The sequence below is a fragment of the Pristiophorus japonicus genome, chromosome 4, assembly GCF_044704955.1.
Source record: "Pristiophorus japonicus isolate sPriJap1 chromosome 4, sPriJap1.hap1, whole genome shotgun sequence".
NCBI classification, from domain to species: Eukaryota; Metazoa; Chordata; class Chondrichthyes; family Pristiophoridae; genus Pristiophorus; species Pristiophorus japonicus.
The window spans coordinates 219,545,144-219,559,416 of NC_091980.1; the positions used below are offsets into that span (position 1 = coordinate 219,545,144).

Here is a 14,273-nt window from a genome sequence, read left to right on the forward strand (position 1 = left end):
CCTGCTGAGTATTTCCAGCATTTTTGGTTTTTATTTCAGATCTCCAGCATCTGCAGTATTTTGCTTTTGCTCTTTCAAAGAGCCAGCACAGGCGCAAAGGGCCGAATGGCCTCCTCCTGTGCTGTATGTATCTATGATTCTAGTTTGGATTAAAATAATTAGTGTTTAGTACGTGTTCAGTATCCAGGGGTATACTTGTGCCCACTGTGCAATGGTATGAGTTGGAGTGCTGTAAAAACCCATTTCTCTGCAGACGGCAGAAACTTCTGGTAAAAGTGTCAATGGGAGCAACCCAGGAGAAGGTGACGTCACGGCACATCACGTGAACGGCGGACAGAATTTTGTAAACAGGCTGGCGGACCCTACAGGCGCGGTGAGCGCGGGGGTGGAGCGGATCATCGCAGCCAAACAAGCGTGTCACTGCAGCTTTTTCTTAACAAAGAACGAGCAGTGTCGACGATAGTATTATAAAATACTCATATGATGTAAAGCTGTGATGCTTCCCTGCACGGTTGCTTGGGTGTTGCTGTGAGCCGGTGGGTATCCCACCCCTGCAGTGGGGTGAGGTGAACGGTGCCCGCGCGGTTTCCGGCGGAAGGTCCGGCCCTGAGCCAGGACTGGAGGAGCAATGAAACAGCGGTAGCGCCGAGTGGGTGAGCGAGTGGCGGAGGCACCGCGGCTTAGACTGCTGATCCGGGGGAGGGAGACAGGTAGAGAGGGACAAAACTCAGCGAGGATTTAAAGCCAGCCGAGAGACCGAGCGGAGCGGCGCGATGGCTCTGTGCGGGACGGCGGCGGCAGTGGCGGCGGCTTTGCCGTGCGAAGTCATTGTGCACATCTTCTCCTTCCTGTCCCCCTGGGACCGGCTGCGGGCCTCGTCCGTCTGCTGCAAGTGGCGCGACTGCCTCTTCTACCCGTCCCTCTGGCCCGAGCTGCGCCTCCGCCTGCGCGGCTCGGCCGCCGAGCGCTGCCGCCTCGACTTCCTCATGAAGAAGTGCGGCTCCTTCGTGCGGGAGCTGCGGGTGGAGTTCGAGAGCGGCGGCTCGGAGAGCGCGGCGGGGCTCGGCGGCGGCGGCGGCGGCGGCGTGGACACGCTCAAGACCTACATGGACGAGGTGGTGTGCGTGCTGAGGAGCGTGAGGAGCAACCGCAACCTGCAGAAGCTGAGCGTGTTCGGGGACATCTACCTGCAGGAGCAGGACGGCAAGCAGGCGCACGAGTAGGTGTCGCGGCCAGAAATACACAACAGCGGGGGGTGGCTGGGTGAGGGGGCCGGGGCCACAGCGCCGGTGGGGGCGGGAGGGACAAAGAGCAGCGCAGGGCCGGGCCGCGCTCAACCTCCCCCAGGGAGGTGGCACGGATTGGGGGGGGAAATTAAGCCCAAAGTTTGGTGGTGTGGGAGGTTATTCAGAGGCGATGCCATTTTATGACCTACGCAGTGAAATTTAATGGATCCTCCGCTTTCTACCGTCGTCCTTTCAGTTACATAATTTCTAGTTAATAGTTTGGTGTGAAGTGGCGCCGCAGACCCGGTCTGCTGGGATAACGGTTACGAGATCATTTCACATTTTAGCTTTTAAACAGGAAAAAAAATCAGACCAGTGATGTGAGTGCTGCAGGTAGTGGAATAATTTAACCCGTTTGCGAATCACACACTCGTCCCCCCGTTTAGTTTTGCTACTTTATCTGTCCCCCCTCCTAACCTGATTCTTGTTGAGTTTCACGGACACCGTGTGTCTCACCACAAGAATCTCGAGGAGGAGCAATTTGACCCAAAGCCGCTTTGTTGTCCAGCACGAGCCTGATTTCACTTGGTGCCCTTGCCTGAACACTTTTCAGTGGGGCTTGCTGTGCAGTTTAAAAATTGTTTTTTTATTTTAAATCGGCAAAGGAAAGAGCTGCGATCTCATGTAACCAGAGCTATGTCTTGTTCATTAACCCATTACATTGTAGGGACGGGCACATGACCGATAGCTGATCAAGAATTCATAAACCAGCAGTGCCGGAGAGTCACTGCGGCTCAGCAGAATCTCACCCCCACCTCTATCCGATGCATTAGCTGGGATTGGTGACAGGAAATAGTTCCCAGTATTAGTTGGAATGAATTCATGATCCCAGCTCTGTTTTCATGAGGGTTATTTACAAATACAATTTTGTATACAAATAGCTACAATATTTGTGGTGTAAATCAACTATTTAGACTTGTATATAGGGGGTATGATTAAGAAGTTTGCAGATACTAAATTTGGCAGTGTGATTGATGAAGAAAGCAGCTGTAGACTACAGGAAGATATCAATGAACTGGTCAGGTGGGAAGAACAGTGGCAAATGGAATTCAATATGGAGAAGTGTGAGGTAATGCATTTGGGAAGGTTCTAAAAAGGCAAAGGAATACATGTTAAATGGTAGGACACTGAGAAGGGGAGCAAAGAGACCTTGGAATGCATGTCTGCAGATCCCTGAAGGTAGCAGGCCAGGTAGATAAGGTGGTTAAGAAGGCATATGGAATACTTGCCTTTACTAGCTGAGGCATAGAATATAAGAGCAGGGAAGTTATGCTTGAACTGTATAAAACACTAGTTAGGCCACAGCTAGAGTACTGTGTGCAGTTCTGGTGCTCACATTACAGGAAGGATGTGATTGTGCTAGAGAGGGTACAGAGGAGATTAACATGTTAATTAACATGAGAGAGGGTACAGAGGAGATTAACATGTTGCCTGGACTGGAGAAATTTAGCTATGAAGAAAGATTGGATAGATTGGGTTTGTTTGGAACAGAGGAGGCTGAGGGGACTTCAGAGGGTACTTGGATGTGCATGAAGTGCTGTAACCTGTAGGGCTATGGGCCAACAGCTGGAAAGTGGGATTAGGCTGGATAGCTCTTTGTTGGTTGGTGCAGAACCGATGGACCGAAATGGCCTCCTTCCGTGCTGTAAATTTCTATGCAAACTCCTTGTACCCAGGGCCTTTTAGGCCAGTTGTAGCACTGCTCCCACCATTCTAACTAAGATTACCTAACTCAGCACAGATTTTTAATGCATTTTTCATTTATTAAAAACAAACTCTTCACTCTTTGGGAATTTGGGACTTTACGAGTGTGGTTATTGCTAGTTGTCGGCCAACTATTGGGCTAGTTTGCTTGAGCCTCTGTGAATTGAGCCAAAATGTGTGGTCACCCAAACAGCAAACTGCACAAGTGCCCTCTCAATCTGAGGAGGATGCCACTAATAAAGCATTTTTGCAGATAGTACATTTTTAAACTGAAAGATGCACAGCATAAAACAAAGCCAGTGTCTCATTCTCAATGATGCAGTTAGTGCCTTGCAGTGCCCATCGGTTAGGGAAGGCCTCAAGTGTGCCAGTTGACTCAGTGAGATCCCTCTCCAGAGCCACCCGTGTGCACAAGCCTGTAGAAGAGAAGCAGGCAATCAGAGCGATTGTCCCTGTGGATCCCACACATCTGAGACTTGTGATGGCCGTTTTGGTCAGGCCCAGGAGCAGACCCATCCAACATACCAAGTGGCTGAAGATCAGGATCATGGGGGGGGGGGTGAAACTTAACCAGAAATTGAGGAACAGCCCCATTAAATAATCTTGTGTGGATGGTGCAGAAAGAACACCAATATTTTTGCTTTCTGTAGATTGTGGCAATGAAATGTGCAAGCTTGAATCTTGGGAATACTGGAAAATGGCTCAGTTGAAGCTAGGATTTAAATTGGTACTGGTAGTTCTGTTTGTAACTGCTGGGTTGTCCAACTTTCAAAATACATTAAAAGCCAGTTTATGTATACTGTATGAGACTCTAGTTAGAACTGTTTTATTGCCCCTGGAATTTTATTAATTGTGCTGTGTAATTGACCTTTCACTTTTCTTCAGGAATAACTTGGCTACCATTTTGAAAATGATTGGAAATTAAGTATTTTAAACAGTGGGGCTATTGAAGCTTAAATGTTGTTCTCGTCAGTGAGTCATCCCAATTTCCTGTTTTTTGGTTAAATGGAAAGGTGCTTTTACAGCATTGTTTGTATGGCGAGTCACATTACTTCTGTACATGTGCTATATTTCTGGCACTCTGCAGTAGTATAGAGGGAGACAAGTAGATTGATTGTGATATCACATCTATCCCAGATAGACATCTGCTAGGAATTTATTGAATTCAAAATTTTAAAACTTTTACTTTTGTAACCCACTTATTACTGCCTTGAGTTCTGAGGTCTTTGTACTTATAGGATCAAATCTCTATTTCCCTATTAACTGTATTCATATGTCTAGCCAAACTGTAAACATAAAAGAACATTGTTAGGGAGAGTTTATGGTTTGTATTGAACAATCCTTGTGAAAAATGTCAAAGCATTAACCATAATATTTTAATGAAGTAATATAGCAATCAATATTGGCTACATTGGATCATGCAAGAGTGGAACCATTTAGGGGAATCTCATTTGTATTTGATTCAGAAATCTAAAATAGGAATGTTGGTTATTTTATTTGCTTACCATTAAATTGTTTTCATGGATTTTTGGTAGAAAACTACTGGATTAGATTAGAAAATTTTAATCTGCAGTTAATGGCAAGAAAACTTCTAATGGCTTTCTTGGATAACTTTTTTGTATTTTTGCCCTTTCTTTCCTTTTGTCTTTCTCGTTTTAATGTTTATATTGTTTTTCTCATTTTATTAATGTTTATATTGCTTTTCTCTCTTCCAATTTCATTTTCTTTTTTCTTTTATTTCTATTTCTTTAGATCGATACTTAAAACAAAAAGTCTGAGCAGATTATTTCCCCCCCCCAGTCTGCATCCCTTGGTTCTTCAGTATGCTAAGGAATATTTTCTGCTGATCCAGACCTTTTGTATAAAAAAAAATTGTTTCATACCAGTGGAATTTTTGTCCCTTTTTATTAAAGGTAAGGTTTGCTAGGATGCGATATACTATAGGGCTTGTAATACAGAAACAAATTGTATTACTCATATTTAAAAAAAAAAAAAATGGTTACTCACTACATGAACGAGAGTGGGTTTTTGAGAATTTGTTTCCTGGCATCTTTTAAAGTGGTTGTCAAGCAGCAAAATACCCCCTGAAAATCAAATACCCAAGTGTAAAATAATTTCCCCTCTGAAAATAGGACCAGAAGAATTGATGTATATGGTTGGGAAGAATTACCAATAAAATTGTTTGCAAATCAAAATGACAGGACTCTAGGCTTGCTCACTGACTATGCATTACCACTTTCACAAGCGTGGAAGAGCCACAACTGGAAGTTATAAGTTACAGACCTCCTCCCCTCATAAGCGCAAGGGGATAGGATTTGGAGTTATGGGGAAAAATATGTAAAATCGCTAGGTAGTTTGTTGATGCAGGTCATGGACAGGTTGAAGAGCAGATCTTTGTGTTCTAAAAGTTGTATTTGTGTGTATGCTTGTTGCTGCAGTTGGGTTGGGGGTGTGTGGCATGAACTTAATTGCTCGTTCATGTGTTAACAGCTTTACTGCAGTGAGTGGTCATGCTGGAGGCAATATGAATGATGACTGCACAGTACTACAGAGCAGTTAACCCATTGTGGTGGTTATAATTTTGTGTAGAATTGACATCTAACATAAGGGAAACCTGTCTTGGTAGGTGGCCTGATCGTGCAACCTGTTGGCTTACCAAGTGGTATGACAGAAATTTGCACCATCAGTTCTTTTTGTGTTGAGTTCCTGATTTTGCTAGGGCTGTTGGGGCTCAGGCACTTCTCCTCCAGGAGGTTGGAAAACTATTAGAAGCATCATTTTGGGCTGGTATCGCCACCATGTAACTGCAGATGTGTTTATGCTTAAAATCACAAGATAATGTGGGTGGATCTGAAGAGGGAGGTGGATCATTTAAAAATTAATTAGTACATCTTTCCAAGCTTCACCCCTATATATGATGTAAGTATATACATATATTGTGTATTTTTGAAAAGTAATAACTGCCTTTAATGAGTTAAATGATGCAGTTTGTAAAAATAACACAACTGTCATTTTCATCAGAAGTATTGATAAGTATAATTCTGCAAATTAAACAATTGGTTTGTTTTATGATTCATCACAGCTGAGAAAATTGTCAAACACCAGGAAACAGTGTCTTAGTAAATGAAGTGCTAAATTTAAATAAAATCCTGCAGTGCAATGCAAGAATCACTTGGTTCATGAATGTTTTGAATAAACGCTGTGTATGGGAGACAACTTAGCTTAAATTAGCATACTTTGGCACCATCTTGTGCAAGTGAATTTTGCAGTGATGGGGAGGAAATTTCGATGTAACTGACGTGTATCTTCGCTTTGCAGATATTTTGTTTTTATGATTGGTTTGAAACTGCACTGTAAGTGTACAGCACCTACACTTGTATTGTACCGAGTCTTAATTGGTGTCCTTTTAACTAACTGAAGTTTCCCAAAACGGCAGATTTCCCCAGAGTTAGTTATCATGGAATGTACAGGGAATAGAGATTGAGAAAACACAAAATACAGATCACATCTCCACAGGGGACATTGATGTGAACAGTAAAGCAAGTACCTGGATTTGAAATGCTTTCATAGCAGTAACCTAATGGAACATGTTTTTTTTAGGAAATCAATAAGAGCATGGTTTAAGGATTTATAATTAATTGAGTTGCAGATAAAATGGAAGCTAGTAATTTAAACTGCATTACCATGTGTGACACAAGGAAAAGTTCAAAGCCCAGAAGCCAATGGCTAAAAGCCAAGAAATAATGTAACCAATGAGGTTTATCTTGGGGGGGAAAAAAATGCATTTTAATAACTGAAACTGGATAGTTGTTTCTGAGGATGAGTAAAATCTCAAATCTAAAGTAAAATGGATTTGGCTGTAAATGTTGAGGTGGTGAACGAAGGGTTAAGCAAGAGTGCAGATCCCAATTGACCTGCAGCACTAATTCGCTGCGCTCGATGGGCCGAATGTCTCAAAACATGAATGGAAGAAAAAGCCAATGTGCATTCTGTCCCAAGCAGCCTCTTTGGGGAGAGTTGCTGGAGGATTTTCAGGGCTTTGGACTTGCAAATCTAATGAATTGCTATTATACTTAGAAATGTAGCAAATGTAATGCTTTTTTTAATTACAGAATCCAACAATTGATTGAAGAGGTATTGGGAAATTCCAAACATCTGAAATGGCTCTCCCTTGGGTTTATGCTGGAGGTAGTAACTCCCACAACACTGGCAGCCTTGCCTCAGTCCAGTGCCAACTGCATTGAACACCTGAGTCTCCTGGATACCCATTTTATTAATAAATCCCCAGTTATTGAGGCAGTTGAGCTGGAGCGCTTTCTAAACCTGCGATCACTTGCATTGGATTTCTGCGATTTTACTGCTGAAGTAACACGAGTACTTGCCAACAGCAACCATGTGCCTTTGCATAGGTTGTCTCTTGTAATACATCATCTCTCGATGTCCAACATACACGTTTTAGATAACATGCCACAAGATGCAGATTGGAAGGTGCTTACCAGTCACTGTGCAAATCTTCATGTTTACATCATGGCTTTTAATGTCAGGAATGACATTTTGCTAAGAATTCTGAAGCCAAGCATACCTTTAGAGAGAATTCACTTTGACAGCTCAACTAATGGTGTTTCAGGTGCCGTGGTAGATCTCATATCCAGGCAGTATGACAAATCCCTTACCCACTTCCTCCTAATAAAGGATGTCGAGCAAGGCATCAATGGTTTTCCAGATCTCAGTGACAACAGAAATGAAGACCCCTTGGTGCTTTTGGCATGGAAGTGTACAAAGCTTTCTCACCTCTCAATCCATGGTAAGCAATGCATGAATATTTGTGGTTATTCATTTGTATTAATATTGTAAATTGAGTGTATTTGCTTTTGATTAGGTGTGTATATCTGACATTGATGAACATAATTTTGTACATTGAGGCTTGGGTAATGGAATGCAATATGAAATTCCATTATTGAAAAGCAATAAACGGTGTAATGAATGGGTTGGGGAGTGAATTTTAAGTGCTGTGCTAAGTTAGATTTTTGTGTGATGGCAAGAGAAATTGTCATATTTGCTGCAGCACTGGACACGTGACATTGTGGTCAAGGTGAGGAAATGTATTTTATGGAAAATTAACACTTTTTGAAGCCAGTTTCCCTATTGCAAACACTCAGATCTGTTGTGTTTTGATAGGGTTATGCTTCCATTGCACTTTCTCAAACTCTGATCTTTGAAGATTCTGCCCAAGTGTGACATTTTTCACCCCTTTATTGTTGCAATTGTCATAGTGCTGAATTACGGATGGTTTTGTGATGTAACCGTGTGGCCACAAGTGTTTGAATTAATACTAGTCAAACTCTTTTCGGTTGGGTAGCACATTGACTGCATTGTACTGGGACATGATGGAAGCTTTTTTGGAGGCTTCTTGCACCAGTATATTTGTAAAGTAAATTGGTTTCAAAAACATGGAGACTTTATTAATGCAAATATCTTCAGCCTGAACATAAGGTTGCAGGTCTTTTTGTTTTAATGGGTGGGGGTGCAAATTAGCATCGTAGCTGGATTTCTCTTTGGAATTTAGTAAATACCAGTGAGGCTTTTTATAAATGTTGTTGATCTTGAATTCACTAACCTTTTGTGTTTTCAATTTCCAATTTAGGGTATGCTGTTTGGGCCCATAATCTCATTGCTATAGCTCGGCTTCGTGGACCTGAGCTGCAAGTTCTGGAAGTCACTGAGGAAAGCATTAATTTTGATGAAGATGCAATGGCTGACCTGGATGGAGATCCTGTGCATAATCTCATTGAAGAAGTATCCTTGGGTTTAGGAAAGCGGTGGCATCCGGTAATGAAAAATGAAACCCTTTATGTTTTCAGTGAGACCACTCGTTATTTTTACAAGGAGATGCAGCTCTTCAGTGAAGGCATTTAGCATTTCAGAACTCGCCTGTGTATTAGAGGACCCTGCATTTTTCAGTAATAAGTTAACATTTACATGTGCTGTTAATTAGTATTAGTTATATATAAATATATACATGTGTGTATCCTGCTTAATCTGTAAATGTAGTTGGTATTGGTTAAAAGTAGATGTGGCAAGAGTCACTGGATTTTCTCTGTCAGCGCCTGTGTCAACTGCCAAAGAAACAGAATGAAGAAGTGCCCACATGCTGGCAGGGGCAGGCCAATGGCTGGTCAGCCAGAACCTACGAGTTTAAAAGGTCGAATTTTCGACCTGCGGTACACAGCTGTGCTGTGGCTCAGTCAACAACTTTACAGCTCTTAAACGAACGTGCACCTGGTTCACTGTGAATAGTGAATACAAAAAAATCAGTTCTAACAAAGCTATGAGCTGCTGCTATGATTTTGAGAACATTCCACTAGGATAACTTTTAAAATCTTGTTAAAGCAAGAGGCTTTAAAAGCCGCAATGTTCAGGGCAACCGCGGGTACAGTCGTGGTCTCTGTGAGACTAGCACCTGACCCCAGTTTTAAGTGGTACGAATGTTGTGCATTTAATGTAAAAGACAGCCAGTATTACTCAGTGTGGCCATCATGCTGCCCAGCAGTGCTGTGACCTGGCTGCTTTGTATAAGCTTGTAAAACAAATTTACTGTATGCAACATATGTCAAGATTCTATTTATGAAGAAAGTGTGAGTGCTGATTGTTTCAAATGGTTTTACCATCTTGTGTCAAAGATGATGCGATTTGACAGTTGTGCATTATGTTGCGTGTCTCCAGTGATTAATGCACTTACCATGCGGATTTTATATGTACATCTGTAGAGTGGATCCACTGGTGCAATGTGTGAAAATGCCAGATGTGGTGAGATTTTATCATTGAATGAGATCATATGAAATACTGACAGAAAATGTGAGGGAAAGTAGTTGAATGTTAAATTAATGTTTAAAGTTTGTGTTGACTGCTGATTGTTTTAATCTATCAATAAAGCATTCAAATGTCTTATTTACGTAATGTTTAGTGCTAATGTTTTGGACATTTACAATGAAGTTTTAAGCTATATTGTGTACACTTTGCAAAAAAATTGCATGTACTTACAGTAAAATACATTGGTTCAAAAGTCTAAACTAGTCTTTTACATACTTATGAATACTGTATTAGTATTTGTAGTAAAGTCTAGTTAAACTATATTTGATTTCTGTTCCTTATACTGTACCATGGTTCTTGACATTGGCTATTTGTTTAACGTGCTTCCTGAACTGCTTGCGTTTCAAATGTGAAATCACAATGATCCTAATCTGAGGTTCATTAGCATAACAATCGCACAACACATTCCAACAACACATTCCAATACAGCATCTGACGTAGACTACTTTATTCTAACTGCTAACCTGGTGGTGGAAAATATTTAAATCATAGGATTGAGTACCAGGATTTACCTTTGTTCAAAAGGCTTGCCATAGTTTTAAATTTGTACTATTTTTTTTTTCCATTAGATAGTGAACCTTTTAGATAGTAGGATGTTCTGGCTGTAGGCAAAAAAAATCCAGATAGAATTGGCAGCCATTGAGGTTGGAAATTATATGGATGCAAAATGTCACTTTTAGCTCTGCATGGTGGGGAAAGAGGTAGAAATTGAAACAGAATTGAGGATTGATAATGGAGGGGGGAGGGGTTGCTAGTTCACTTGGTACAAGCATGGCAGATCCCTTGAACACTGCAGCAGAGATGTTGGGGCCTATAGCCTTTGCTGTATCCAGTGCATGCAGCTGCTTAATGTCACATTGATTGAATGGCATTAGCTGGACACTGGTACAAACAGTTGAGTCTTGTGTTGTGCAGTTGTGCTGGGCCATGGTTTAAGATTGGGATGTTCATGGAGCCTCTTCCTGATGGTCACCTTTTTATTCGCCATTTGCAAATTGTGGTTGGGTGACAGAACTTTGAGCTGATCTGATTTATTTGATTTAGGGATTGTTTAGCTCTTGTCTAACCTTGCTTCAGGTGCTCCATTCTAAGATGTGCCAGCTACAGTTTAATGATGCTGGAGGAGATATTCTGCGCCAACAGATAGTGGATGAGAATACTTCTGATGGCTCGCAGAAGTCCAGTTTTTGGCTGCTATTGCTTAGTGATTTTATTACTGAAATTCATTCACCTATTGTGCTCATAGCCCAGAAATTACCAGTTTTAATTTCAATTTGCCATTCTGGGTTTTATACACATGATCTTTTGAGTCGCCAGGCCAGTACACCACTGTTTCCTACAAAGTAACCATTAGACCAAAATCAAGCATCTAATTAAATCATTGGCATATTTTCACATTTATATCCTTGCTCTCTCATTTTAGAGTCTTCCTTTTATATACCTGCTTCTTTCTGAGCTGATGCCTATATATTGCTATCCTCTGTATTTGTTTTTTCCTGAAATGGAAATAACACACCATTTTAGGTTTTCTCAGTGGCTTTTGTCATACCTGGGTGGGCAAGTATACATCATACTAGCTTCTATTTGTAAGAGATCATTGTGACATCATAAAGCAGCTCCAGATTTTTGCTGTGGACAAACATTCATATAAATTCCTTTTTTTCAAGTTTACAATCCTATTCCAATAGTTGCAAATACATCATGCCTGGTGAAGGAATATTCTCTAACACTCCTGGCCAGCAGAGTTGGCTTTATGTACTTCAAACTGTAGTTACTGATAAATTAATATCAACTTGACTTTTTTAATGTATTTAATATGCCAAACCATTACAAGCAGATAAGGTGATTCACAGAACTGGTCATCAAAGTTGTAAAAACCCATAACTGATTGCTGTACATAGGAATGAAGATAATGTATGAAAAGAATTACACATCTAGAGTTCATGTTTAAATCAAAACACTTGTTTTATTTTCAGTATTTTACAATAAACATTTTTACATTCTAAATGTTCTTCAAACATTCCTTTTTATATTAAGACTATAAATCTGCATTTACATCAGTGGAACCAAGCACTGCACCACTTCTGACATGCATATAAATGGCATTTCTTCATAGTTACAAAGAACTCTAGTAATTCAAATACTGTTCTGCTTTTTAAAAAAAAGTCATTAAGCATTTGCAAATTCTGTACATAGTGTACTGGATAAAAACAATGCTCTTAATTTAAAATAGTGCATAGCAAAACCCTGCTGTACAATGGCAAGCTATTCCTCACAGTATTGCACAGTAAATGCTTACTAAATTCCATGTAAGACTCCTGAGGTGTACACTTCTAATCAAACAGCACATTATCAGAAAACTATGTGCCTTTATTCCAAACTAAAAAGTTATCACTAAAATACTGCTTAACCAATTATTTATAGAAAATATTAAAAATTCTGCATTACATTCGAACTTGCACTTCATCCTAATGCACTTTTTGACTGAACACACGGCCATAGATTTTTTTTTTCCATCACCCATTCATTTTTCTTGCGAAGGTGGTGGGTGTTCTGTTTCAGGAAACTTGGGTGGAGGAAGTCGAGAAGGGAGAAGGCCACTTGCAATGTCTGAAAGCGGTCTATGTGGAAGAAACATAGGCCGAGATGGTGGGAAATTACTTGGATAGACTCCTGGTTGTACTGGATCTCTCACTAAAATAAAGTACAGAACAAGTTATTTTCTTTGAATTACAGGTATTATTTTTTGACCATACAACTGGCAGCAGCATTTGTATGGGTATTTGCTTTTAAAAACTATTGTACAAGTGAAAGTTGATCTTGGGTAATACCTAATTTCTATTTGCTATAAGTTTCGATGGACTCAATATCTATCTCGTTGCTTCTGAGCAGCAACCCTAACTGCCTCCTCCTATTCTTTCTCCAATTTTTCCACCCAGCGCGCCTGCTGGGGACTAATCTTGACCCTGTGGATCAGTTATCTCCGCCTCTCTTGACAGCAACCTGAATGAAGGGTATTGACACCACCTCCCCTCCACCACTTGCCCTGCCCAGATCATCATAGTGGTAGTGTTGCTCTTATCACTCCTCTGCCACTTCTCCTTTGAACATCTCACCAAGATTGAGACTATCTGATCAGCTGTCTCTTGCCATTTCCCCCCTTCTCCTAGCCCAAACTTCCTCCAAGGTTTCTCCCTGCCCTAGCACTGAACTCACATCTTTCTCCAGTTTCTCTCCAAGCTTATCTTGTCCATGAAACCCACTTCCTGCTCCCTTGACCCTATTCCCACTAAACTGCTGCCTACCCAACTTCCTGTTCTGGCTCCCATGCTAACCAATACTGTCATCCCGTTCATCAAATCTGCCATCATCACCCCTCCTTTTTAAAAAAAAAAACAACCCATGACTTCAGTCCTTGCAAAACTACTGCCCCATCTTCAACCTCCGTTTCCTCTAGAGTCCTTGAACATCCGTGCCATCTTTCCTGGAACTCCATGTTTGAATCCCTTCCTTTAGGTTTCTGCCCCTGCCACAATACCGAAACAGCACTTATCAGTCACACATGACAATCCTATGTGACTGCGTTCCTCGTCCATTGACCTGTCTGCAGCTGTTGACCACACCATCCTTTCCACCGTCGTCGAACTGAGTGGCACTGCACTCGCAGCATTTCATTCTTATCTAATTGTAGCCAGAGGATCACCTGCAATGACTACTCTTCCCGCTCCTGCATCGTTACATCTGGGTGTTTCCCAAGGGTTTATCCTTGACCCCCCTCCTATTTCTCATCTACATGCTGCCCCTTGGCGACATCATCCGAAAACACAGCGTCAATTTCCCTATGTATGGCGATGACACCCACTATCTCGACCCCTCCACTGTCTTTAAATTGTCAGATTCCTTGTGCGACATATAATAATGGATGAACAGAAATTTCCTCCAACTAAATATTGGGAAGACCAAAACCATTGTCTTTGGTCTCCGCCACAAACTCCACCCACCTACCCACCGATTCCATCTCTCTCCTTGGCAATTATCTGAAGCGGAAGCAGACTGTTCACAATTTTGGTGTCCTATTTTACACAAGAATTAGGAACAGGAGTAGGCCATCTAGCCCCTCGAGCCTGCTCTGCCATTCAATAAGATCATGGCTGATCTGGCTGTGGACTCAGCTCCACTTGCCCGCCGGCTGCCCGTAACCCTTAATTCCCTTATTGGTTAAAAATCTATCAATCTGTGACTTGAATACATTCAATGAGCTAGCCTCAACTGCTTCCTTGGGCAGAGAATTGACCTCGCAATGAACTTCCAACACATATCTGCGCCATCAGTGAGACCGCCTATTTCCACCTCGAACATTGCCCGACGCTGTCCCTGCCTCAGCTCATCTAGTACTGAAACCCTCATCCAAGC

At 41.6% G+C, this 14,273-nt stretch overlaps 2 protein-coding genes across 3 annotated transcripts in view; one reads left to right on the top strand and one right to left on the bottom strand.

The window, feature by feature from the left end:
- Positions 1 to 526: 526 nt before the first annotated feature.
- Positions 527 to 9,942, top strand: LOC139263284 (F-box only protein 33). Its single transcript, XM_070879125.1, has 3 exons — positions 527 to 1,219; positions 7,103 to 7,794; positions 8,635 to 9,942. Exons 1-3 carry the CDS (start codon positions 774 to 776, stop codon positions 8,904 to 8,906), a joined length of 1,410 nt encoding a protein of 469 aa, XP_070735226.1. The 5' UTR covers positions 527 to 773; the 3' UTR covers positions 8,907 to 9,942.
- Positions 9,943 to 11,800: 1,858 nt separating this feature from the next.
- Positions 11,801 to 14,273, bottom strand: part of mia2 (MIA SH3 domain ER export factor 2) — a 57,819-nt gene continuing 55,346 nt past the window's right edge. For both annotated transcript variants that reach the window (XM_070879124.1, XM_070879123.1), the window contains one exon: positions 11,801 to 12,554. In XM_070879124.1, the coding sequence (XP_070735225.1) occupies positions 12,385 to 12,554 (170 nt within the window). In that variant the 3' untranslated portion in view covers positions 11,801 to 12,384. The remainder of the gene's footprint in view (positions 12,555 to 14,273) is intronic.

Bases quoted from the DNA above. Each gene is read 5' to 3' on its own strand.
- LOC139263284 (XM_070879125.1), top strand. From the start codon at position 774: ATGGCTCTGTGCGGGACGGCGGCGGCAGTGGCGGCGGCTTTGCCGTGC. The intron at 1,220-7,102 runs GTAGGTGTCGCG...TTTTAATTACAG, and splicing joins GACGGCAAGCAGGCGCACGA to AATCCAACAATTGATTGAAG. The intron at 7,795-8,634 runs GTAAGCAATGCA...TTTCCAATTTAG, and splicing joins TTCTCACCTCTCAATCCATG to GGTATGCTGTTTGGGCCCAT.